Source organism: Hypanus sabinus, chromosome 1, assembly GCF_030144855.1.
Source record: "Hypanus sabinus isolate sHypSab1 chromosome 1, sHypSab1.hap1, whole genome shotgun sequence".
In the NCBI taxonomy this organism is placed as follows: domain Eukaryota; kingdom Metazoa; phylum Chordata; class Chondrichthyes; order Myliobatiformes; family Dasyatidae; genus Hypanus; species Hypanus sabinus.
In genome coordinates this window covers 174,485,293-174,512,749 of record NC_082706.1, presented here as the reverse complement: position 1 = coordinate 174,512,749, position 27,457 = coordinate 174,485,293, and the positions used below count along the sequence as shown (strand labels likewise).

Here is a 27,457-nt window from a genome sequence, read left to right as displayed (position 1 = left end):
CCAGGCTAGGTACTGGCTTCCGCTACAGTAGGAATGAAGAATAAATCTTTTGAGAAAGGAATAGTTAGAATTTTAGCTTTATTCGTTGCCTGTCCCAAACCTCAATAGATTGGACTTAAAACAACACCGAATGCTCTTACAAATGAAGCATATAAATTATAATTCTATTTTTTCCTTAACAGATGCAATTAGCATCACAAATTGCTAAAATGCCATTTCGGGGGGTGGGGGGCACGGAAGTATGCAGAAACAAGGAATTAACTTTCACTGGAACACACACAAAATGCTGGAGGAACTCAGCAGGTCAGGCAGCGTCTATGGAAATGAATAAAGAATTGACATTTTGGGCCTTCTTCAGGACAGGAAAGGAAGGGGGAAGACACCAGAATAAAAAGGTGGGTGGAGGGGAAGGAGGACAGCCCGATGGATAGAAAAGGTAAAGGCCTGAAAATGGAGGATCTGAGAGGAGAGAAGAGACATGAGAGAAAGAGGAGGAGGAGGGAAGCCAGGGGGAGGTGATAGGCAGGCGAGAAGAGGTAAGGGGCCAGAGTGAAGACAAGTGGCTAGGGAGGCAAAAACTTCTTTAACCAGAAAGAGAAATCGGTAATCATGCCATCAGGTTGAGTTCTGTCAGCATTTTGACTGTGTTGCTTTGGACTTACAGCATCAGCAGAATTTCTTACGTTTATTATTAAGTTTCATTGGTGCTTGATCGCTTGTGTGTGTAAGAATCGGGTATCATCTATACTCAGCTCTTGTCATTCCATTCCACTGACTTTAACAAAACTAAATGGCCAAGAGGAGAGGACTTTCAGTCACCAACACTCTCAAAAATATCTAGAAATATTGGTCAAAGACAAATTTGTACATACATCAGTTATGTAAGAAAATATTGCATTATGTTTAAATCCATAATGCTGGAGCACAACCCAAAAAAGGCCTAAAATTAGATATCATAAACAATAAGTTTCCAGGGTTTCTTAAATATGAATCCTCATTACAAGCCATTCTAAGCAATTCTTTTCCAATGTATTTCTAAGAAGCCTACCCACATTCTGAAGTCAGAAACTAAGCTACTGAAGAGAAGAACTGTTTAAAATATGCAGCATTCTTCAACAAGTAGTTATTATGATGTAATATTTGGGAGAAATCTACTTTTAACACAACACATTAAATGTAAGTGATATTTAACTGTGTGTTATAGGACATGGAGCTGAAATGGACTGGACCTTCCAAGCAATGTCATATTTCAGGATTAATTTGAATAGCTGCTGTAAGTACTGTAATTGTCAATTTAGTTAGAATTAATTTTGTCTCCTGAATTATCTTAAGGAGAATTCTTTGTCACAGATGGCTGTGGAGGCCTTCATTGAGGATATTTAAAGCGGAGGATGATAAGTTTAATTTTAAGGGTGTCAAAGGTTATGTGAAGAAACAAGGAAAATGAGGTTGTGTGGGATAATAAATTAGCCATGATGAAATGGCAGGGAAGACAATGGGCTGAATGGCCTAATTCTGCTCCTCTGTTTTATGGGCTTATAGTCAAATAATGTTAGTTGTTCTGCAGTATTTGCAGCTTAAGTGATTTGTTGTGCTAATATTTCGTAAATCAGGATCCAATCAAATGATCATGACTAGACTTGCTATTGGATTCATGTGGTATCAAATATAAATGCGTAGGCTTTTGCAAATAAAACAAAGTGAGGCATTTTAAGTTTAATGAAACCCATAATACATTTTATTGTACTCCATAATGTAAACACAATCTCATTAAAATGCTTACGTAATAATAGCTCCTTAAAGTGAACCCCCAACTCAGTGTTGGTGGTAGTGAATTATGTACATTTTTCCAATTACATTACCCTACACAGGCTACCCCCTACCCGACAAAATTCACCAAAACCAGCATTGTGAGGCTGTCTGGAGCTCAGGTGAGCCACCTGGCTCGTACAGAGATGAACTGACATGCTCATGGTCATGTTGTGATGCCAGCTGCATAGCAGTGGGATGCTCCGAACCTTGAGCTGGCTTAAGGTGATCTACTGAAATACATTCAGGTTTACCTTTCTTAGATATGATAAAAGTCTTTTCTCCCCATTCCAATGCGTGGAACACACCAGCGTAAGGGAGCCTAAGGGGATGCTGGTGAGCATCATGGCAGACGAGAACGAACAAGGCAGAATGTAGGTCAACAGGGACCCAAGAGTGCTGTACGCCATGATGGGAGGTGGGAATAGGTGAAAAGGAATTGAATGGGCCAACCAGGCAGTTAGGGATGAAATTACCTGGCATTTGTAACGACTGCCCATAAACCTACTCAGCCATGGATGACTGCGGATCCAGCAGGACCAGGGAAATCCTCAGAGCAGCCTTTAGGGAGCGGTCAAACTGCTCGCATCGGCCATTGGACTGCGGTCGATACGCCATGGTGTGATATAGCCCAATGCTGAGCTTCTGGGCCTTCGCAGCCCAGAGGGCTGAAATGGGGACGGCAGTCAGAGGAAATATCAGGTGGGGTGTCAAACCAAGCTGCCCAGGTGCTGACAACTGCCTGATCCACACCCGTAGCCATCGCTGTTGCCACAGGGTGACCTCTGGCCACCTGGAAGTATGGTCCACCGTGGTAAGGAGGGATGTGAAACTGGGGGAGGGGGGAAAGGACCGGCAGTGTCCGCATGGACATGGTCAAACCATCGCCCAAGGACTTAAAAGATGCCACTGATGCAGATGATGGTTAATTTTTGCCTACTGGCACTCCACACAGGCTGCAATCCAATCACGCACGTCTTTCCTGAGGCCGTGCCACACAAACCTTAGTGCAACAGTTCCTGTGAGGCCTTCCTCAGGGCATGAATGGAGTCAAAAAGCAGTCTGGCTGCAGTCTGCGGGCACTGCGGGGCGAGGGTGACCAGATGAGACATCACACAGCAGAGGAACACCAGCTTCACTGAACTTAATGCTGGCCTGTGACTGCTGTTCGGTAAGCCTGGACCTCTGGGTCAGTAACTTGGTCGGCTGCCATGCCGGCTTAGTCAACCCCCATGTGTGTGGCCTCAACGGCTGGCCGTGGGAGGCAATAAGCCACAGCGTTACTTTTCCCTGTGGTATGTTGTATATCAGTGGTGAACTCAGGTACGTAGGCCAAGTGACGTTGCTGCCGCGCAGACTAAGGGTCTGATAATTTGGTCATCGCATGCACGAGGGGTTTGTGGTCAATGAACGCTGTGAAATGGCGACCCTTTAGAAGAAGATGAAAATGGCAGACAACCAGATGAAGACTGAGAAGCTCACAGTCAAACGTGCTGTACTTCCTTTGGAGCTGCTGGCTGAAGAAGGCGAGTGGAAGCTTCATGCCTGTGACCAGCCGGTTCATGCACATCACCCACAGCATGGTCTGGGTCATCAGGAGTAACGTCTATGGGTGTGCTGGGGGGCAGGTGCGTCAGTAGGGTAGCATTAGAAAGAGCTCGTTTGGTATCATCAAATGCCCTGGTCTTGTCCGCTGAAAAGTCAAGGATTAATTAGAGGTATTTCCTTTAAGTACACTACACAGAGGGAGCCTAAGTTCAGCAGCTTGCAAAATGAAGCAGTGATAAAAATTTACCGTACCTAAAAACTCACATAGGTTTTTTTTGGCAACACAAGTGAATATGCAGATGCTGGAAATAAATAAAAACACAACATGCTGGCAGAACTCAGCAGGCCAGACAGCATCTATGGGGGGAGGTAGTGACGACGTTTCAGGCCGAAACCCTTCATCAGGAGTAAAGTAACATGGGATGGTGGAGAGGGGATAAGAAGTGGGAGGAGGGATGAAGTAGAGAGCTGGGAAGTGATAGGCTGGAGGGATATGGGCTAGGGGGAAGGTGGAGAATTATGGGAAATAAAAGAGAAAGAAAGGTAGGGCTGGGGGAGATTATAGTGAGGGGGGAAAGAGAGAGAAAGAGAACTAAACTAAAATTATAGATAGGGAAGAGGGTAAGGGGGGTCAGGGGTATCAACAGAGGTCTGTTAGTTGGATGTTCATGCCGGCAGGTAGGAGGCTACCCAGGCGGGAGATAAGGTATTGCTCCATTGACCTGCGTGTGGCCTCACCTTGACAGTAGAGGGGACCATGGACAGACATGTCGGAGTGGGAGTGGTCTGTGGAATTGAAGTGTGTGGCCACAGGGAGATCCTGCCACTGCTGGAGGACTGAGCGCCGGTGTTCGGCGAAATGGTCTCCCAGTCTGCGGCGGGTCTCCCCAATGTATAAATGGCCACATCGGGAGCACCGGATACAGTATATCACCCCAGTTGACTCGCAGGTGAAGTGGTGCCTCACCTGCAAGGACTGTCTGGGGCCTGGGATGGTGGTGAGGGAAGAAGTGTGGGGGCAGGTGTAGCACTTCTTCCGTTTGCAGGGATGAATGCCCGGAGGGAGGTCGGTGGGGAGGGATGAGGGGATGAATGGACAAGGGAGTCGCGTAGGGAGCGATCCCTGCGGAAAGCCAAGAGTGGGGGGAGGGGAAGATGCGGCTGGTGGTGGGATCACGTAGGGATGGCAGAAGTTACGGAGGATTATGCGTTGGATCTGTAGGCTGGTAGGGTGATAGGTGAGGTCCAGGGGGACTCTATCCCTGGTGGGCTGGCAGGGGGATGGGGTGAGGGCAGAGGTGCGTGAAATACGGGAGACGTGATGGAGGGCAGAGTTGATAGTGGACGAAGAGAAGCCCCTTTCTTTAAAAAAGGAAGACATCTCCTTTGTCCTAGAATGAAAGGCCTCATCCTGAGAGCAGATGCGGCGGAGGCGGAGGAATTGAGAGAAAGGGATAGCATTTTTGCAGGAGACAGGGTGGGAGGAGGAATAGTCTAGGTAGCTGTGGGAATTAGTAGGGTTGTAGTAGACGTCGGTAGATAGGCTGTCTCCAGAGACAGAAACAGAAAGATCTAGAAAGGGGAGGGAGGTGTCGGAAATAGACCAGGTGAATTTGAGGGTGGGGTGAAAGTTGGAGGCAAAGTTAATGTGTAGTAGACACATTATCCCCCCCATCCCTTCCCACCGACCTCCCTCCGGGCACTCATCCCTGCAAACGGAAGAAGTGCTACACCTGTCCCCACACTTCTTCCCTCACCACTATCCCAGGCCCCAGACAGTCCTTTCAGGTGAGGCACCACTTCACCTGCGAGTCAGCTGGGGTGATATACTGTATCCAGTGCTCCCGATGTGGCCATTTATACATTGGGGAGACCCACTGCAGACTGGGAGACCGTTTCGCCGAACACCAGCGCTCACTCCTCCAGAAGTGGCGGGATCTCCCTGTGGCCACACACTTCAAATCCACAGACCACTCCCACTCCGACAGGTCTGTCCATGGCCTCCTCTACTGTCAAGATGAGGCCACACGCAGGTCGATGGAGCAATACCTTATCTCTCGCCTAGGTAGCCTCCTACCTGCCGGCATGAACATTCAACTCACAGACCTCCGTTGATACCCCTGCTCCCCCTTACCCACATCCATATCTCTTATTTTAGTCGGGTTCTCTTTCTCTCTTCTTTTTCCCCCCTCACTATAATCTCCCCCCAGCCCTACCTTTATTTCTCTTTTATTTCCCATAATTCACCTTCCCCCTAGCCCATATCCCTCCAGCCTATCACTTACCAGCTCTCGACTTTATCCCTCCCCCCCCCCCCACACTTCTTATTCCCTCTCCACCATCCCATGTTACTTCACTCCTGATGAAGGGTTTCGGCCCGAGACGTCGTCACTACCTCCTCCCATAGATGCTGTCTGGCCTGCTGAGTTCTGCCAGTATTTTGTGTTTTTATAGATTTTTTTGTAGTGCGTTGCACTGGAAATCCATAATATCGACTACTTTTGATGGGAGGGATTTCACACCTTCTGTGGAGATCCGATGGCCGAGAAAGTCAATAGTTGACAACACAAAATGGCATTTAGTCGGGTTAATAATCAACCCATGCTATCTTTGGTGCTTGAAAAGTGTGCAGAGATGAGATATGTGTTGAAATTTGGATGCACCGGTGACAAGTATGTCATCCAGGTAAACTTAAGAAAATCTTTTATTGCAGAGTCCATCAGCCATTGGAAAGACTGTGCTACATTTTTCAGCCCAAAAGCATGCACAAAAGCTCAAAAAGATCAAGCAGACTTATCACAGCTGTTTTGGGAATGTCCTCTGAGCACACAGGCACTTGATGGTAGCCCCTAACTTTGAAAAAACTGAAGTTTCCCCGCTAAATGTGCTGAAAAGACCTTGATGTGTGGAACTGGGTAATGATCGGGGAGGCAGCCATATTAAGCTGTTGGTAATCAATACAAGGGCAGCAGAGACCATCGGACTGAGGGACCATATGGAGGGTGAAGCCCGGGGCTATTCGACTGGTATACAATGCCAAAACTTCCCATGTTGGCAAACTTAACCTCCTTGGTTGTCAGCTTTCCTGGGTCCAGTCTACGTGCGTGGGCATGGACTGGTGGGCTAGTTGTGCAAATGTGGTGCTCAATGCCACGTTTTGTGACTGTAGTAGAAAACGTGGACTTGCTGAGGTTTCGGAGCTGAGTAAACTCACATGCGGCGGTGCATGTGCCTGACAGAGTTGTCATGGGGAACTTACTGGGGGCAGCAGGGTAACAACCCAAAGTCCTTGACATCCGGCAGCCAGCAGTTATGACTGACTAACAGGAAATCTGCACCAAGCAAAGGTCTAGCCACTTTAGCCAGGACAAAGTCCCGTAGGTAACATAGCCCCCTGAAGCAGTGTCACCCGTTGTGCCCCATAAGTCTGGATCCTTGGCGGACTCCAGTGAGGTTGGTCGCTCTTTGCCTTCTTATCAGTAGGTGATGCTGGCAGCACACTCACTCGAGCACCCGTGTCACACAGGAAGTGTCTCCCTGTAGGCGACCCTGGCAGCTGGAACCCACGGTGTTCACAGACCTCTGATGTCCCAAAGCAATGGCACTGTCGGAACTGCAAGGCGGCCGGCACTTTCGAGTACTCGTGCCAAAGTGAGCATGGTGAAAGCACAGGCCTGGCATCGTTTGTCTTGCAGACATGGGCGTGATTATGTTGGGAGCCTTGCTGGCCAAGCTATTGAAGTAGAGAAAGGGGGAGGAATGATGCATTGCTGCCGAGCTGAGTGCACAGTATCAGCCATTTTAGCCAGCTCCCTATAGTCTTTCACGGGTGCATTAGCCGTGGCTGTGCGTACTTGGTCAGGCATTTTCTGCATGATGAGTTCGTTAAAAATAAAACAAAGATGGTGATTTCCCAGGAGGGACAGCATGAGGTCCATTAGCTTTGACGGCTTCGCATTGCCGAGGCCGGGTACAGAAAACAACTGTTTGGCATGCTCAGACTCTGATAGTCCAAAAGCTTGTAAAAGGTAAGTTTTCAGTGACCAGTATTTATCGTGTTCAGGCGGGTGTTCTAGTACACTCACTACCCTTGCACCTGTGCAGTTGCCCAGTGACGATACCACGTAGTGGAATTTCTCACAGCAGGTACTGGACCTCAGTTTGTACATATCAAGCGATGGTACTCTGCTCCCAAAACTCCAGCAGTTTCAAAGCAACTGCATTGGCCAACGTGTTGATTAACTCTGGAACAGTCCTAGCGCATCGGGGGTCACCAATGTAGGTTTTTGCAAATAAAACAAAGTGAAGTGTTTTTTGTTTAATGAAACCTGTAACATGTTTTTATCAAACTCCATAATCTTAGCACAAAATTGCGCTAAAAATCTTTGCGTAATAATGTCATCATGTCAGACTAGCCTCTTAAAGTGAAACCCCAATGTCAGTGTTTGTGAATTGTGTACACTGCTCCCAATTACATTACCCTACAAATGCATTACTATTGAATTGTGACATGAAACCATAAGGTATAGGAGCAGCATCAAGCCATTTGGCCCATCGAGTCTGCTCCACCATTTCATCATGGCTGATCCATTTCCATCTCTGCCTTTCCCCATATCCTTTCATACCCTGATAAACCAAGAAACTGTCAACCTCTGCCTTAATTATACATGAAGACTTGACCTCCACGGCTGCCTGTGGCAACAAATTCCAGATTCACCACTCTCTGGCTAAAGAATTCCTCCTCATCTCTGTTCCAAAAGGACAGCCCTCTGTTCTGAGGCCATGACCTCTGGTCTTAGACTTCCCCACCATAGGAAGCACCCTCTCCACATCCACTCGATCAAGGCCCTTCAACATTCGGCAGGTTTCAATGAGGTCACCCCTCATCCTTCTGAATTCCAGTGAATGGTGGCCCGGAGCCATCAAAGCCACCTTATATGATAAGCCATTCAATCCTGGAATCACTTTCATGAGCCTCCTTGGAACCCTCTCCAATGTTAGCATATCTTTTCTTAGAACTGCTCACAATACTCCAAGTGAGGTCCACCAGTACTTATAAAGCCTCAACATTACATCCTTGTTCTTTATTTCCATTTACCCATATAAATAAAATACTTTTAAAATCTCTGCCACTTTTTAATCTGCTTATTATTCCATTTTTAACATTGCAGTTTTGCATTATAGCCCTTGTTAGGGAATATTCCAGAGTTATGTGAATATAGCAGATATTAATCCAAATAAAAACCAGTCTTTAGTTCCTATTTTATGTAAACATAAATAAGTTCACACTGTTTGCAAATAGCTTTCAGTTCTTATTGTAAATTGCAAGCAGTAAATTGAAGTAAAACTGGCCCACAGACGAAGAGATTTCCTATGCAATAGCCAAACGTTAAGACAATGGGGTCATGTTAATTGGCTTGCATCAAACCAGGCAACATGGCTAAGTTATTTGCACCAATAGTGACTTGAGTTCACCTGGCAGACCTAACTGATATTGTCACTTAACATATCAAACATGATCGCAGATATAGGCAATCAATGTTTTGTATACTTACCATATTTGTGTATTCAGAGACAGCCCTGACAACACTAATTATTGGTGTCTGGCTCTCTGTCATCAGAAGCTTTTAGAATACATTTTGGGAGTCTTCACGCAGGATTTCTCAAAGGTTAACTTGCACATTGAGTCAGTTGCAAGGAAGGCAATATTGGTATTCATTTCTAGAGGATTCGCATATAAGAGCAAGGATGTAATGCTGAAGCTTTATAAGGCATTGATCAGACCACACTTGGAGATTTCTGAGCAGTTTTGGACCCTTTATCTAAGAAAAGATGTGCTGGAATTGGAGAGGGTCCAGAAGAGGTTCACAAGAATGATTCTGGAAATGAAAGGGTTACTGTATGAAGAGTGTTTGCTAGCTCTGGGTCTGTACTCACTGGAATTTGGAAGAAGGAAGGGGTGAGGGAGGGATCACAATGACACCTATTGAATATTGAAAGGCCTAGATAGAATGGACGTGGGGAGGATGTTTCCAGTCGGTACAGCCTCAGAACGGCTGTCCATTTAGAACAGAGATGAGGAGGAAATTCTTTAGCCAGAGGATGGTGAATCCGTATGGAGAGAAGTCAGGACAACAGGGTTGAGAGTGGTAATAAATCAGTCACGATGGAATGGCGGAACACATTCCAGAGGCCGGAAAGCCAATTCTGCTCCTATGCCTTATGACCTTAGAGTCTAATATTTATGTTAATTAGATTTTCCAAAAGACATTTGGGCCTTCAGTGATGCACTATCAATTACAATGTGCTTCCACTACGTATCTCAAAGGAACAATTTGTCAACCCAAGGAAACTGTGCCATTGTAACCATTGAACAACCTGCAAATGTACATAAATACTATTGATAACCCGTGGGTGAAATTGACTCTTAAAATATGGAAAACTACTAAAAAAGAATATAATATAGAGGGAGATATTGCAATTCTTAAATGGTGTACTTATGACTCAGATTTTACGCCAAATAAATTAATTGGATGCTAGATTTAAGGACTGGACAGCTAATGGAATAACAGTTCTTTACAACATAATGAAAGAAGGAACACTGTTCAGTTTTGAAATGCTTAAAGAGAAACACTTATTAGAAAAACAAGATTTTTATCGGTATTTACAGATGTGACAATATGTTAATAAGATGCTTAAAAATGTAACCAAGGTAACTACATGCTTGATAGAGCTCTTTAGAAAAACATATGATTCAGATAATGGTAGTAGAATCATTTCAAGCATTGTATAAGGGGGTTGTCAAATCCTAAAACATATTCGACTTCATACATTAAAACAAAATAGAAGGAAGGAGGGATAATTATATCAGAGAAAGAATGGACAATATGGAGATATCAATGGAAGTGCACCAGTTCACAGAAATAGAGGGAGTTTGGATGGAAAAACTTGATACGATATTTTATTACACCCTCTCCGAAATCCCATTATGATAGTAACCTCCCTGTTTGCTGGAGAAATTGTGGAAATCAAAATGCAAATCATTATCATATTTTTTAGGACTGCCCTGTTATCAAAAACTATTGGAGGGATATACACAATGCCCTACAATACATCTTTAAATGTGAAATACCCTTAGAGAGTAAAACCATATATTTTGGATATATACCTCAAGAATGGTTGAAAAGAGATAAAATGAATATACTGTTGGTGGCTGGTAAAAAGACTCTTACTAGGAAATGGTTATCACAGGAGAGCCCAACTTTAAATACATGGATGGAAATTACAATGGACATTTACAAAATGGAGAAGATAACAGCATCTGTTAATCATAAGCTGGAACAATTTGATTCATACCGGGAAAAATGGTTTAACTACATAATGCCTCATAGGCTTGATTTTATTTTCACAAATTAATGAATCTGTGGTTAAAAAAAAAGTTCACTCCCTATTTGTACATAGTTCTTTCCTTTTGCTTGTTTCTTCTTTCCACTCTTTTCTATAAATGTATACCTCAGATAAATATTTTGTGGAGATTTGTGATATATATGATTATATGATATATATGTACAATGTCTGAAATACATCTTATGGAAATGTTTGTTTGATGATGAACTTCAAATAAAAAAATAAATTACAAAAAAAAGTTGTATTGAATCACCTACTGTTACCTTTGATATAAAAATGTAATGTCCCTTTGGATTTTTGTGCCTCTGTTGAGAGGATCTCCATGGGAATGATGTCTGCTTGTCGGGCTGAATCAGGACCTCTGTATCATCAGTTTCAGTATCTCTCCAGTGACTATGATCACAGTCACAACAGCCCTTTGACATAATCATTTTAATTGAGGATGATTGTGCATATTGAAAATACCATGAGATAACCTGTTATTGCTTCTGATATATGATTATATCTACAAATTTTAAAAATTATAATTTGTGGATTCAATCTTCCACAAGCTCATCCAGAGTTAATAGCTCGTCCAGCCTCTCTTCAAGAAAGAGGACAGTAAGTTCTGGGAGACTATGCTGTCTGTGGTTTTCAAACTGTGTAGCTTGGCAGAGGATTTGTAGATCCTATAATGTCAGACCATTGGGATGTTGCAAAGCCATCATCTTCCTTAAACCTGTTATTCCCTCTGCTCAGACTTAGAAAGAAGAAATGCAAACACATCTCATCCCACTCCACAGAGAAGACTCTGAATCAAAAGGTAGTCTTGGAGTACTCCAAGAGTGGGGCTGTAGCTCTCCCTCGACACCCACTCCACTCACCATAGAAGGAGCAGATTCTGTAAGCTTTTCTGGTGTTGGCAAATTTCCCTCTGACTCTTTCCTGCCTTCTAAACACCTTTGAAGATGACGAATCCTTTGATGTTTTCTTTAATTGATTCCCACCAGTGATCCAGGGAATCAAAGAGAAGTTTTTCATTTCTCCAATCTATGTAATCTCTTTTAAGTTCCTTGATGTTTTCTGTGCACATCAGTTCTACTTTTAGCTTCCATATCCCTTGTCAGCCTTCTGGTTTTCCTATAGGAGATAATCAATGCAGTAGGAGGCAATGGTCAGAAAACTACTAGTGTGACTATGTATCTGACCATGAGGACTTGAAACACAAACAAGATGTGTATCCAAGGACAAATGAGCTGCCCTGTCTGAAACTGACAGATAACTGTGGCGCTCTGTCTGTAGAGCTTAGCAATTTTTACTACTTCAGTCAGGAGCCTGAATGGAGCATCCAGTTTGCAAATGCCTCTGCTAGATCACCCATTGCTTTTGAAGTCATTGCCAGAGCAGTGAGCAGGAATGTGAGCAGCAGCAGTGTGATCTGATGGAAGATGGGTTGCCATGGGCTTAGAGCAGAATCACATATTAACAAGCCCAAAACAGATGCTTTTGCACATCATCTCCTCAACAAGCTACAGTCAGTTGCTACCCTCCTCAGCATGATTGTTCAGTTGTCCACCTGCAGCAGACTGTTTAGGCCAGAACAGTGATCACTGTTACCTACGTGGATTGATCACTGGCAGGACCACCTTTGGAAGTGCTACCATATTTGTAGAGGTGTGGTTCGCTGCACTCTTACAGAGGTCCTTTGTATCAATGATCTGGATGACTGGATCAGCAAATTTGTGGATGGCACCAAGACTGGGGGTGTAGAGCACAGAGAGAAAGGTTATCGTGGTTTGCAGAGAGATCTGCATCAGCTGGAGAAAAGGGCTGAAAAATGGCAGATGGGATTTAATGTAGCCAAGGTTTTGCACTTTGGCAGGACAAACCAGGGCAGCTCTTTCACAATGAATGGTAGGGCACAGAGCAGTGTGGTAGAACAAAGGGATTTGGGAATATAAACTCAAAAATTGTTGAAAGTGGCACGGCAGGTAAATAGGTTTATAAAGAAAGCTTTTGGCACATTGGCCTTCATAAATCAACATACAGAATGCAGAAGATGGGATGTCATGTTGAGGTTGTGCAAGACATTGGTGAGACCTAATTTGAAGTATTTTGCGCAGTTTTGGTCACCTACCTACAGAAAAGTGGCAAACAAGGTTGACAGACTACAGAGGAAATTCACAAGAATGTTGCTAGGTCTGGAGGACCTGAATGATAAGATTGAATAGGTTAGGACTGTATTCTTTACAGCATAGAAGATTGAGAGAAGATTTAATAGATATACAGAATTATGAAAGGTATATATAGGGTAAATGCAAGCAGGCTTTTTCTACAGAGGTTGGGTGGACTACATCCAGAGGTCATGGGTTAAAGGGAAAATGAGGGGAAAATTTCTTCATGCAGAGGGTTGTTAGAGTGTGGAATGAGCAACCATGTGAGCTTTATTTTAACATTTATGAGAAGTTTGGGTAGGTACATGGATAGCAGGGTTATAGAGGGCTGTGGCCCCGGTGCAGGTCGATAGGAGTAGGCAGCTTAAGTAGATTCAACATGGACTAGATTTGCCGAAGGACTGGTTTCAGTGCTGTACTCTAAAAGGTTTGCCTTGACCTTGGTGAGGTGCCCTGAAGCTCTTATACATGTAGTTATAATCTCCACATCGAGCTGTTCAATATACTCTCCCTTCTCTTCACTTTTCCCGCTATCACCTCTCTCCTTGACAAAGTGCTAGCTACCTGTGGTGATGGTTCAGGCCAGAACCAGGTATCTGGAGTAGCTGTAATCCTGCCTCTGTCCCTGTGTCTCCTGTCATCTAGTTGCCAGGGCATAGCCACACTCTTGCAGGGATAATCTCCCTTCCCACTCCATTGTCCTGGAGTGCCTGGTAAACCTTCTTTCTGCTGTTTTGGTGAGATTGCACCACCCATGCCCTGACGGTTGACTAACCTTGCTATGGCTCCTGGGAATCACAGATGAAGTGAGTACTGATCTCTGAACATCACTACCCAAATGTTGTATCATTAGATGGAGAGAGTTGGATTTTCGAAAGCTTGTCAGATAAATATCAATGAAGGTCTGGCACACTGAAATAGTTGAGACATGGGATAAATCCAACTCATCATAATGAGTGGCAGAGCAAGCCAGAGACACCAAGGGACTCCTGCAACACCTCTTATTTTGTCTGGGTAGCCTCCAACCTGACAGCATGAATATCAATTTCTCTAACTTCTGGTAATTTCTCCCCCCTCCCCTCTTTTCCCATTCCCCATGATTCCCCTCTTACTCCTCCTCACCTGCCTATTACCCTCCTATGGTGCCCCTCCTCCTTCCCTCTTTTCCAGGGAACACTCTCCTCTCTTTCTTCTTCGGCCATTTACCATTTCCACCTATCATCTCCCAGCTTCCAACTTCATCACCCCCTCCTCCACTGACCTATCTACCCCTTCACCTGGTTTCACATTACCTTCCAGCTTGAACTCCATCCCCTCCCCCACCTTCTTAAGCTGGCTTCTTCCTCCTTCCTGTCCAGCCCCACTGAAGGGTCGGGCACGCCTTGCTACATTCCTCCAGCATTCTGTGTGCATGACTCATACTCCCATTTTCCTGTGTTCTTGTGATTTCACACGTTATATAAATACCCTCATTCTAACAGAACTGCCCAACTGTACACAGTCTCTTCCCCTCAAGTAACTAGTAACATCCAACTTATTTTTCAGTTTGCCATGTCTTTACAGATACAGCATCATTTTGTATCATGCCAAAAATGCTATGCAAGATCTACGTTACTCTGGAGCAAACTGTTGAACTGTGCTTCATTCAGCACAGTTCTCAGTCATTTATAATAGATGCTTATCAGTTCTATTGAAAGGTGAACAAGTATATTCGTGAGACCCGACGCAGATTGGGAGACCTCTTCGCCTAGCACCTACGCTCCATCCACCACAGAAAGTTGGATCTCTCTGTTCCACTTCCCATTTCCATTCAGACATGTCAGTCCGTGACCGCCTCTACTGTCGCAATGAGGCCACACTCAAGTTGGAGGAACAATTCAGTCTGGGTAGCTCCAACCTAATGGCATGAACATCGATTTCTCAAACTCCCCTTCACCATCTCCCATTCACATTTCCCCTCCCTCACCTTATCACCTGTGTCTGGTGCTCCTCCCCCTTTTCTTTGTTCCATGGTCTACTATCCTCTCCTATCAGATTCCCCCCTCTCCAGCCCAGTATCTCTTTCACCAATCAACTTCCTAGCTCTTCACTTCACCCCCCCCCCCCGACCCCCCCAGTTTCACCTATCACCTTGTGGTTCTTCCTTCCTTCCCCACACCTCTTTACTCTAACTGCTCATCTCTTTTTCCCAGTCCTGATGAGGGGTCTCAGCCCGAAATGTTGACCGTTTACTCCTTTCCATAGAGTTACTCCAGCATTTTGTGTGTGTTAACCAATAATTTACCAGAATAAATTAAGGTCTTTCCGGTATGAATGTGATAATGTTGTGCTGTCTGACTAAAATTAAGATAATTAAGCTGGGAAAAATGCTGATTTTGACCTTAGAATTTCCTGGAAGTGCTACAGAGCAAAACACAGAAAACACTAGAGGAAATTAGCAGGTCAGGCGGCATCTGTGGAAAAGAATAAACTGTCAACATTTTGGGCTGAGACCCTTCTTCAGGACTGAGAAGGAAGGGGAAAGATGCCAGAACAAAAAAGTGGGCGGAGGGGAAGGTGATAGGCGAAACCAGGTGGGTGGGAAGTATCAAGGGCTGGAGAAGAAAGAATCTGGTAGGAGAGGAGAGTGGAACAAAGGGGAAAGGTAGGAAGGAGGGACCCACGGGAAAGTAATAGGTGGGTGAGAAGAAGTTAAAGGTCAGAGTGGGGGTGATTTTTTTTCACCAGGAGAGATCAATATTCACGCCATCATGTTGGAGGACACCCAAATGGAATATAAGCTGTTGCTCCTCCAGCTTAATGGTGGCCTCTTCTTGGCACACGAGGAGGCCATAGATTGATATGTCGGAAAAGGAATGGGAATTAAATTGTTTGGTCACCAGGAAGATCTGCTTGAGGTGGATGGTGCAGAGGTGCTCGATGAAGTGGTCCTCCGGTTTGTGACAGGTCTTCCCAATGTAGAAGAGGCCACAATGGGAGCACCAGACAGAATAGACAGCCCCAGCAGACTCACAGGTGCAGTGTTGCCTCACCTGGACAGACTATTTGAGGCCCTGAATGGAGGAGAATGGGCAGGTGTAGCAATTACTCCATCTTTAAAGAAGGAGGACATCTCTGATTTCCTGGAATGGAAACCTGTGTCCTGGGAACAGATGCAGCAGGGAGAAAGAAACCAAGAAAAGGGAATAGCTTTTTTTTATATAGAAGATAGGGTGGGAAGGGGTATAGTCAGAAGGCAGTGGAGGCCAATTCTCTGGATGATTTCAAGAAAGAATCAGATAGAGCTCTTAATGATAGTGGAGTCAAGTGACATGGGGAGAAGGCAGGAACGAGGTACTGATTGTGGATGATCAGCCATGATCACATTGAATGGCGGTGCTGGCTCAAAGGACCGAATGGCCTTCTCCTGCACCTATTGTCTATTGTCCAGATAACCATGGGAATCTGTAGATTTGTAAAGGTTGTCATTTGACAGTGGTCTCCAGAGATAGAGACAGAGATTGAGAAAGGGGAGGGAGGTGTCAGAGACTTTAAGGGCAGGGTGGAAGTTGGAAGCAATGTTGATAAAATCGATGAGCTCAGCATGGGTGCAGGAAGCAACACCAATGCTGTTGTCAATGTAGCAGAGTAAGATTTGGGGAGTATAACCAGGGAAGGCTTCAAACATAGACTGCTCTACATAGCCAGAGAAGAGGCAGGCATAACTGGGGCCCATGGGAGTGCCCATGGCTACCCCTCGAGTCGGTGAAAGTGGGAGGACCCAAAGGCCAGATGGAGGAGGGTAGTGGTGGTGGGGGAGGGGGAGCTGGGATTGGTTGGTTCTTTTGTCAAGAAAGATGCGGAGAGCTTTGAAACCTTCATAATGACATTGATTTACTTTTGAAAATTAATTTCTTTTGCATCACAAGAATATTGTAATATTCTGTCTGGGGCGTGTATCTCTGTGGCTATGAAGTTACTGCAAACAAAGTTGTTTTCATTGTACCGTGCCTCACCAAATGCCACAAGACAGTAAACTCAACTTGACTTAAATCAAAAAGCCATGAGTTACATGTGAAATCTTGATTTACATCACTAACCTATAGAAAGAGAGCAAATCAAAGCCACATATGGGTGGGTGGAGTGCTAGGGAGCAAAAATGCTAAGAACCATATATTAATTTAGCACATTTCCTCATGAGGGTTTTCAGGCCAATACCTTGCATTTCTGATTTACCTTTTTGTTACTGCTAGAATGTATTTTTCACTGAATGGAGTTGTTGCTGTGCTTCTTATTACAGCAGAGCATTAGCATCATCTATCATGTTAGATATGGCCCTTGTGGCTAAAGGGATCAGGGGGTATGGAGAGAAAGCAGGTACAGGGTTCCGAGTTGGATGATCAGCCATGATCATACTGAATGGTGGTGCAGGCTCAAAGGGCCAAATGGCCTGCTCCTGCACCTATTTTCTATGTTTCTATGTTTCTGTCATATTCCAGATTTAAGTCTGGGTCCTATATTTGAAAACAAACATGATAACTAACATTGAAGTGAATATTTTGTTGTCAGGCACTAATTAATGAGTGCGGTGCCTGAGAACAAAAGATTTACTTACATTTTTTACCCCTATGGTCTTATCATAACAAAAATGTTTTCTATCAACTAATAATGCTGCATTATATAAATTTATGAAAATATGCAATTTAAACAGTATTTACATCATAAAACTGCACTGCAGTTTTGAATAGAGCTGTATTGATTTTTAATGTAGCAGATGTCATTAAAATATTCATATAACATCATGCTATTTTGTCAGTCAATTGGCAGTGAATAAGACCACATTGAAAAATTCATTATTCTGGACTCTCATAGTTTTTTCTCTACTTGCAGCCTTTTTTTTAAAAATGTTCCAAAAAAAAAAACACCCCTGAATCCACATGAGTTTTGTTCTGTATTCCTGCATTGCTAAAAAGGTATTTCTATTTAGCGGCACTGGACAGCGACAAAGGCAGCCTGGACTTTAAATCACTGAGTTGCAAGAGAAGCAGCTGTTCTCTCCGGAGAAAAAGATGGGCAAGGGGAACATGATCCAAGCTTTTAACATCACTAAAAGAGCTAGGAGGCACAATCGCAAATCAAGAGGAAATAGATTGCGAAGTACCAGCACACAGTAACAGAGCACAGAGGATATGGACTCTGATGTACACTTCAAAGGAAATTGGCAATCTGAGATCAGAGAAATGAATTTAGGGCTAAGGTTCGAATTGAAGCAAACAGACTAAGCTGGAGGGTGAAAGGTTTTTTTTCTGTTCTCACCTTTCAACGTATTTGGTTTTGGCTAAGCATTAATGTGAATACATACAGTAGCTCCAAAATTAATAAAGCAAATTTTATTTTTACACTAGTATAGGTGTAAATAGCACATTGTATGACCATAGCGAAACATCCATTTTAGATTTCATTGCTGGTGTTCTAGATGACTCATTCACTCATGACTCCTGCCCCAAGAGGTCATCCCAAAGCATCTTCATTTTGATTAAGTGCATGTACTCTGAATGTTCATCCGCATCACAATCTGTTGATTTAGTCAAGTTACAAAGCTAATGGAATTTATTTTAGCCGTTCATTTTCAATGTTCTTACCCCCTGACACTACGCAGATGCTGAGGGTTTGGAGCGGGGAGTCATATTTGATGACTCACCTGGCCTGTGTCCAAAGGTTTCTATTCGAGAATTGCTTGTGGGTCTTAATCTAAACAGGCAGATTTTTTTTTACTTAAATTAATAGATATGAGAAAGGGAGGGAAGAATACGATGTTTATGTAACCATTAATTATCTTTGCTTAGGCAGTAAGTGAACAATAGGGCCTGAGGAGTGTGGTAGAGCAAAGGGATCTGGGAATACCTCGAGACCATATGACATAAGAGCAGAATTAGGCCATTTGGCCTGTCGAGTCTGCTCCGCCATTCAATCATAGCTGATCCTGTTCTCCCCGTAACCTTTGATGCCATGTCCAATTAAGAACCTATCAAGCTCTGCCTTAAATACACCCAACAATCTGGCCTCCATAGCTACCTGTAGTAATAAATGACACAAATTCACCACACTCTTACTAAAGAAACTTCTCCGTATCTCTTTTAAATAGACGCCCCTCTACCGAGGCTGTGCCCTCTTGTCCTAGAATTCCCCCACCATAGGAAACAGCCTTTCGTCATCTACTCTGTCTAGGCCTTTCAACATTCCATGATACACAAGTCATTGAAAGTGCTGTCACAAGTAGGTAGCTTCGTAAAGAAAGCTTTCGACACGTTGGCCATCATAAATCAAAGTATTGAATAAAGGAGATGGGATGTTTTTTTGAATTTGTATAAGACATTGATGAGGCCTACTCAGGAAAGCTGAAATAAGGTTGAAAAAGTACAGAGAAAATTTACAAGGATGTTGCCAGGTCTGGAGCACAGGAGTTATAATGAAAAATTGAATAGTTTAGGACTTTATTCTTTAGAACATAGAAGATTGAGGGGAGATTTGATAAATGTATACAAAATTATGAGGGGTATAGATAGGGCAAATGCAAGCAGGCTTTTTCCACTGTGGTAGGGTGAGACTAGAACCAGAGATCATGGGTTAAGGGTGAAAAGTGAAAAGTTTAAGGGGAACACAAGAAGAAACGTCTTCAGTCAGAGGTTCATGAGAGTGTGGAACAAGCTGCCAGCACAAGTGGTACATGCCAGTTTGATTTCAATGTTTAAGCAAAGTTTGCATAGGTACATGGATGGTAGAGGTGCGGAGAGCTATGGTCCCAGTGCACATCAATGGTAGTAGGCAGTTTAAATGGTTTAACATGGACTAGATGGGCCACAGGACCTGTTTCTGTGCTGTACTTTTCTATAACTCTAATAAATATATTTCAACTGAACTCTTGATATAAATATACAAGAAATGGGAGTGGGAGTAAGTTAATTGCTCTTCAGCTGTCCCACTATTCAATGAGATCATATCTTGACCTCAGCACCATTTTCCCACTCCCTCCTCATATCTCCCGACTTCCTTGCAATTCCAATATCTGCCAATCCATGCCTTCAATATTCAGTGATTCCTTTTTCTCAGCTCTCCGTCATAAAGAATTTCAAAGAATCACAACACATCAATAGAAAAAAAACTTCCCTTGATCTCCATTCAACAATGGCAAAATTGTTTCTGAAACAATATCCCATAATTCCAGATATTACTACTAGGAAAACAAAATTATATTACAGCTCAATGACTTTTCAACGGAACATTTGCTGTCTGATCTGCAGATCACACAATACTATATTCTGCTCTTGAAAGTTCAAATCAAAATACAGGTATCTGCCAAAAGAGGCAAATAATAATCTGCACCACAAACAGAGAACTTTGAATAAGTGCCAACAGCATGCAAATGATACTTCTCATCCAAGTTACAGTATAAATCAAAAGTTAAAGTAAAATTATCTAACCAATTGCACTTCAAAACAACTTGGGTTCAATTCTAAAGTTTGTGCCTCTGATTCTTCAGTGCTAAAGACTCTGAGGTTCTCAACTTTCCACCAAATGCCAATGGATAAAACAAACAGCCATTTCCAGTGTCCAGGGATGTCACGCTTTCAAATCTGCAAGTTGTTATTGCTGATACACTGCATCTCCATCAGTTGCATTGTGATTTTTTGATGTAATGGCATAAAATTCCAAGTCTTAATGGCCGTGGAAACTTTGGGTCTGGCGCATTCAGGAGTAGGAGAGATTTTAAACAACATTTAAACTACTAATGACTAAATAACCTCTCTGGGGATAGGAAAATTAGGTTCATAAATAGATTTCATTAGTCTTCATAAGAGCTCCAACACAGGTCTTTGGCCCAACATCCATGCCGAGCAAAACATTTATATATTCTAAACCTATTTGTCTGCATTTGGCCCCTTTCACCCTGAATCTTTCCTATCCATGTACCTGTCCAATTTTGTTTTAAATGTTGTTAGTGTTCCTACCTCTACCACCTCTTTTAACAGCTTGCTCCATATATGTACCTACTACACACTGTGTGAAAGCCTTGTCCTAAATCTTTCCCCTCACCTTGGAGTGGAGTATTCTCCACAGAGAAAATAATTCTTCTTGATGTAAAAAAATATAGTATTCTTTTTCATTAGGTTGTTTCTCTGCTGCACATCTCTTTCTTACTTTATTTATCTGAGGCAATTTATGCAGATTGCTTATATTTTTATTGATATTAATTAGTTATAGAGTTAAAGAGAAGTACAGCATAGAAATAGGCCCTTTGACTCATCTAGTCCATAACAAAACCATTTAAACTGCCTATTCCCATTGACCGACACCGGGACCATAGCCCTCCATACCCCTGCCATCCTTCTACCTCTCCAAACCTCTCTTAAACATTGAAATCAAGCTCGCATGCACCACTTGTACTGGCAGCTCATTCCACACTCTCACGACCCTCTGAGTGAAGAAGTTTCCCTTCATGCTCGCTTTAAACTTCTCACCTTTCACCCCTAAACCATGACTTCTGGTTGTAGTCCCACCCAACCCTATTTATACCTCTCATAATTTCATAAACCTCCATCATATCTCTTCTCAATCTTCTACATTCTAAAGAATACAGTCCTAACTTAAACAATCTTTCTTTATCATTGAGGTCCTCCAGACCTGGCAACATCCTTGTCAATTTTCTCTGTACTCTCTCAACCTTGTTTATGTCCATCCTGTAGTTAGGTGACAAAAACTGCACACAATACTCCAAATTAGGCCTCACCAATGTCTTATACAACTTCAATATGATATCCTATCCGTTGTACTAAATATATTGATTTATGAAGGTCAATGTGCCAAAAACTTACTTTATGACCCTATCTACCTGTGCCACCACTTTCAATGAATTATGGACCTGCTTACGCAGATCTCTTTATTCTACCACACTCCTTAGAGCCCTTCCATATACTGTATAGGACCCACCCTGGTTGGTCCTCCTGAAGTGTAAAACCTCACACATGTCTGCATTAAGTTCCATCTGCCATTTTTCAGCCCATTTTTCCAGTTGATCCATGATAGCCTTTTTCACTGTGCACTACACCCCCCCCCCCACTCCTCGTCTTGGTGTCATCCACAAATTTGCTGATCCAGTTAACCACATTATCATCGAGATGATTGATATAGATGACAAATAACAAAGGACCCAGCTCCGATCCCTGTGGCACACCATAGGCCTCCAGTCAGAGAGGGAACCACTCTTTAGCTTCTCTCACAAAGACAGCATGTAATTTAATTCACTACCTCATCCTGATTGCCAAGCAACTGAACCTCCTAAACTAGCTTCCCATGTGTGACCTTGTCAAATGCCTTAAGTAATTATTAACAATAATTATTAAGGTGTAGTATCTAAGTCTATTTTTTATTTCTCATTTACAAAAATGTGTTTTGCAGTTTGCACATTTCAGTAACTATCTTTTCATCTGATTGGTCAGAAAGATCCTCAGACCTTTCCTTTTCTGATTCCCTGGAGAGAATAGAAAGGCTATTGCACTGGTTGAAAAGTGAGATGAGTCGAGATCTCCTCTCACAAGCTGGGAAGCAGTCTCCTGATAACTGGCTAACGTTCCTTTACTCCTAACACATTCTAAATCACTGTGCAAATCCACTCAGAATCCATTGCTAAACATCAGCTGGCACAGAAAATATAAGTTTTTCTCTTGTTCATCTCAGGTACATATTGCACCCCCCCCCCCCCAGTCAGTTTACCTGCTCATATTCTAATATTTAATTCATTTACAAGATCTGTACATTACTAACAGTATTTACTGCCATTCATGCAATAAATAGTAGTGAACCATCTTCTTGGCCAGCTGCAATCTTTTAAAAAATACACTTATAATACTGTAGCATGGGAGTTTCAGGATTTGGTCTCACTATGGATGAATGGAAATATATTCCCAGCTAAGGATGGAATGTGACTTGATAGGGAAGCTGCGGCATTTCTATGTTCTTGCTGACTTTGTCCTTTTTGTTTGATGTAGCTGTTATGCATCTGGAAGGTGTTAATAAAGCCTCAACAGTTTGTTGCAGTGTATTTGTTAGCAGTGTGGAGGGAGTGAAGGTTTAATCGGTGAATTGTATGCCAATCAAGCAGGCAGCTTTCCCCTGGATGCTATCAAACTTTTGAAGAGATCTTAAAGTCCTGTTCATGCAGGCAGGTCAATGACGTCTCAACACACTGCTGAATTTCCTGATGGATGATTGAGATTTTGGGCTATGAGGAGATCAATCACATGCTTCAGTTTAACAGGTTACATATTATGGAATCGGTTTAAAATAATTAACACTTTTTAAAAATTATTTTAAAAATATTATTCATTACAAATTGTAACATTTATTGAATATAAAGTTAATCTATAATTACAGAAACTTTATATGAGGTTCGACATCTAAATAAAAAAAGATTATGGTATTTCAAATATTTTCTTTACAAGAGCAAACTACTCTTTTAGATGCTAGTGAATCTGCCATGTTCTTCCAGACAGGTCTGTTTTGAATTGTACTGGTTTTGATTTAATCTTAAAGTCCAAAATACTTTAATGATCTTATTTCAGTCTTTTAAAATAACATTTTTAGAATATTGTGTTTTATTTTCAGTGTTTTAATAGTACAAAGAAAATGTTGGCCATTTATTGAACTGTGTGATATGTGTGAACTATGTGCTATATCATCATTGTTTCAATTGAAATAAAATAATTATCACATTTTAAGAATTACTGATGAAATGACTTGAATTTTTAGAAGGTACAAGAAATTTATAACCAAATGAAACAGATGTTGCTTTTTTAAAAAAAAAATGATTCTCTTGGTTCAATTCACTCTAGTGAGAAAAATGCAAGGCTTTATAAAAAGAGAACAAAAAGTACATTTAATGATAGGTTGTTTCAGTGAGGTTCTTAATCCAAATTATGAAATGTAATATTATTAACCATACTAAAATCATACACAAGGAACTAGGTGCTGAAAATTAAATTTATTACCAATTTAGAGTCTTGATTAGAAAGGGGTATTTCTTGAAATCATTCTCTATCAGGAATTCTGTTTGGATTGTAAATGGTTTTATTCACAATGTTTACTGAATAAATAAAACTGTTGTGCTGCTATAACCTATAAAAGAAATTACTTGGTATTCAGTCCTGTCACAGATCCTGTGTTCAACTTGATAATGCTGTCAAGGATATTACATTTATGTGAGGGGGTTAAAAATGAAACCCATAGCTGGAGAATGGATTCTGGTCTGGTATCACCATACTCTCTGGGGGCCAATTGAATTCACATGACCAGACAAGAACTGTGTTCTGTGTCCTTTTGTGCACACACAGAGATTCTCCAAATGCCATTCAGATTTCAAGTGATTGAAAAGTACGGAGTTCCTCAGCTTCATTAGAAAGTTGGCATAAATCATGCTGTTTCCCCTGAAGTCAAAGCATGAACTCATGACAATCCCAATGGACATTTCAAGCACAAATTTTTGACAATGGGGCTAGGAGCATTCACATTCTAAAAGCCTAGCAGGCAGAGTTTCGAATAAAGATGCCGGATCACGGATATAAAGCACAAGGAACAAATCTATTAAAGGTCTCTTCAAGCATAAAATTAGATCCCATCTGACCACAGCCAATCTGAACCTTATAAGTTTTCCATATCTGACCTAGCCTCATGGAATTTACACAATGACAGAGGAAGGCTAGTTATGATACACATATGCAGCATCAGTATACTCAAGCAAACCATCCTGCATCAAGTAATGAGTTTACAGCATGATGTGCCACGACCTGGCTTATCACAAGTCAACATTTTCTTTAGAGAAAAAGGATACACTTACAGTTAGGGTTATGCAACCCACCTGGGCTGTAAGGGTGCTGGCCCTAATCCCCTAATGCATTGTATAACATTCATTAGAATAAAACATTTTGGGTTGTTAATAATAACCTTGCACAAATAGTAAACACAGATTCAAAAGGGAACATACTGTTTGATATAAGTTTGAGGAAGTGATGTCGCAAATGTTTTATGGAAAAGCCTTGAAGCACATAGGCTCAAACTTTGTCAAATGGAACGTTGGATTCCAAACTTCTATACAAATTAATTACTTTTGCAGATAATTGTAATTTGGGAGAGGATGCTGAGACTGAAGAGTCAGTTCAAAAATATAGAATAAACTGGACACTATTGATGAAATTTAATGCTTACAGGACACAGTGACATATGGAAGGAAACTATACCGCTAGTCATCTCAATAAATAGGACTGAAACTTCTAATCTAAGAGAACTAGAGTTCTTGCAGACAGTGAGCGAATCATATAGCCCCTGGAAACCAAGCAGCAACACTCCCCCCCAAACAAAAGATGAAGTGACTAATACCTCATTTTGAGAGCTGGCAAAGTATCTGGAATGTTCATCTGCTGACTGGTGACTTTGGCATTTACTAATGCCAGGCCTTATTCACAAAATTGGTGAGGCCTTCCTTTGGCATTATCGAGTGGGCACGTCATCAGCTCGAAACCCACAATCCAAATACGGAGAGACCAACTGAGCATGAATCAACCGAATAGGTCGGCGTACGAACCAAAGCAACCAAAATGACGGTACAAGTCAGAGCAACTTTTACCAAAATTTTGTAGTGCTGTGTTCAGTCTGCAGCTTGTTTTCATTAACAAGATGCAAGGATGCTTTCAAGTTCCAGATGAATCACCAAGCAGATTTGCAGGCTGAATGACAGAATTAAGGGGCAGAACATTAAGTGACTAACTTAAGTGAACTATGAAGGATTGAAAATAGTAAATGTAGATTGTATTAGGAACTGACTTTTAAAAATGTAGCATTTAAATTGATCTATGTTGCAAAGGATTTCTTTACACCAGAACCTGATCAATCAATGGCCTCCAGCTCTGACAGAAGAGTAGAATTAAATATAAAATATTTAATGTCATCGAGGATTGGAGGATTTTTCTAAATAGTTAAGCTAAAGGAGTTCACTAAAAGACTTCACCTGTAATTAGTTTGTGATTTGCAGTGGTCTGTTATATACGCACTCAGGAGGAACAAAGGCATTTTGAAATCACAGTTCCTGCAGTGCTAGAATTAAAATTGGTAAAACTGGCAAGACCAAACATGGGAGACTGAATCTTAAGAATTCTTAACTGTCCTGTTTCTAAAGGGAAATTCCAGTGTATAATGGTTTTATACTTTTCTTGCAGTATCTGCGCACTACCAGAGGGTGAGCGTTTCTAAAGCACTTTAATCCATCATTCACAGTCAAACTGAGGAAAAACAGAACCTTTACATTTACCTACTCTGGTCCCAGTTGGCAGCGAACAGCACCAGAATCTTCCTCCCATAGTGATCCGGCTGTTGGAGGACTCCCGGAAACCCATCCATCAGAGCCCGTTTGATGCCAGGATCGTCTGCTTTGAAGTTTTTGAACATATCTAAGTTCTGTTGCCGATACTGGAAATACTGAGCCAGCAGTTTGAAGGCCTCAAAGTGGTTAAACTTCCTGGCTCTCAGAAACCGCAGGATGAATGCATCGTCCGTGCGTAGGAAGCCGATATCCGGGCGGGTTACGATCATGTCTCTGACCTGCTGGATGTCCTGGTATAAGGCTTCCGCGTTCTCATTCAGTTCCAACCGAGATTTCTCGATGGTTTCAGCACGGAGCCCGGCCTGCAGATGAGTCATTTTAACAGCGACCAAAACCACGACCTTGCTCTGATTTTTTTGGCGATAGGGCTATCAATGATCACACATCCCTGCCACCGCCAGCGTTGTGTTCATTGTCCCTTCTCACAGCCGCTGGGTACGTCAATACCCTTTGCTTATTGAACATTCTCTTCCATCTGTTGACTAAACATGTTGCTGAAGCGAAGCCACATGGCCGGACTTTCTGTAACATACATGTGCATGTATGAGTGAGAAATTGTACTTAATGCTACATAACGATGCAGGCAGGCAGGGGCCATCTTCGAGGCGTTTCACTACCATCCAGCACTCGCAATCTACTCATTACAATAAAAACCACGAACTTTCCCCTCAGTGAACAGATACACCTTTGCTTGGCCTTTATTTACATGGGGACAAAAAATAAAATACATTAAAACCCTTTGTTTTAAAAAAAAAATCATCTATTTTACTGAAGAAGATCATCAGAGGTTAAACTCGAGCCCCCGTTAATTCCAGGGCTGATTACGAAAGGGATATGCTTCACTCACCCACGAACTTTAATGACCCTCTTTCAGATTTCTGCTCAAAAACAAAACATTCTGAAAAAGGCCCAGTTGTGCAAGATGAATTGAAGGTCCGGAATTTATGAGTGCTTAAACAAAGGATAAAATCATGGACGGTCGATTCCAAAATCAGTGAAATTCCTGCAAACCTCCTAATATAAAGCAGTCACACTAACTGGTGAAAAACACACACTAGCTAAAATATATGCGGTCCGCCGGATTACAAAAAAAAACCGTGAATGCTTTTTATTAGAATTTCCCTGAATTATG

At 42.3% G+C, this 27,457-nt stretch overlaps 1 protein-coding gene across 1 annotated transcript in view; it reads right to left on the bottom strand.

Annotated features, from left to right (window-relative positions):
* LOC132382231 (clavesin-1-like) overlaps positions 1 to 26,737 on the bottom strand; it is a 68,367-nt gene extending 41,630 nt beyond the window's left edge. The window contains exon 1 of the mRNA XM_059952291.1: positions 26,254 to 26,737. Coding sequence (XP_059808274.1) covers positions 26,254 to 26,642 — 389 coding nt within the window. The 5' untranslated portion in view covers positions 26,643 to 26,737. The remainder of the gene's footprint in view (positions 1 to 26,253) is intronic.
* Between the last annotated feature and the right edge of the window lie 720 nt (positions 26,738 to 27,457).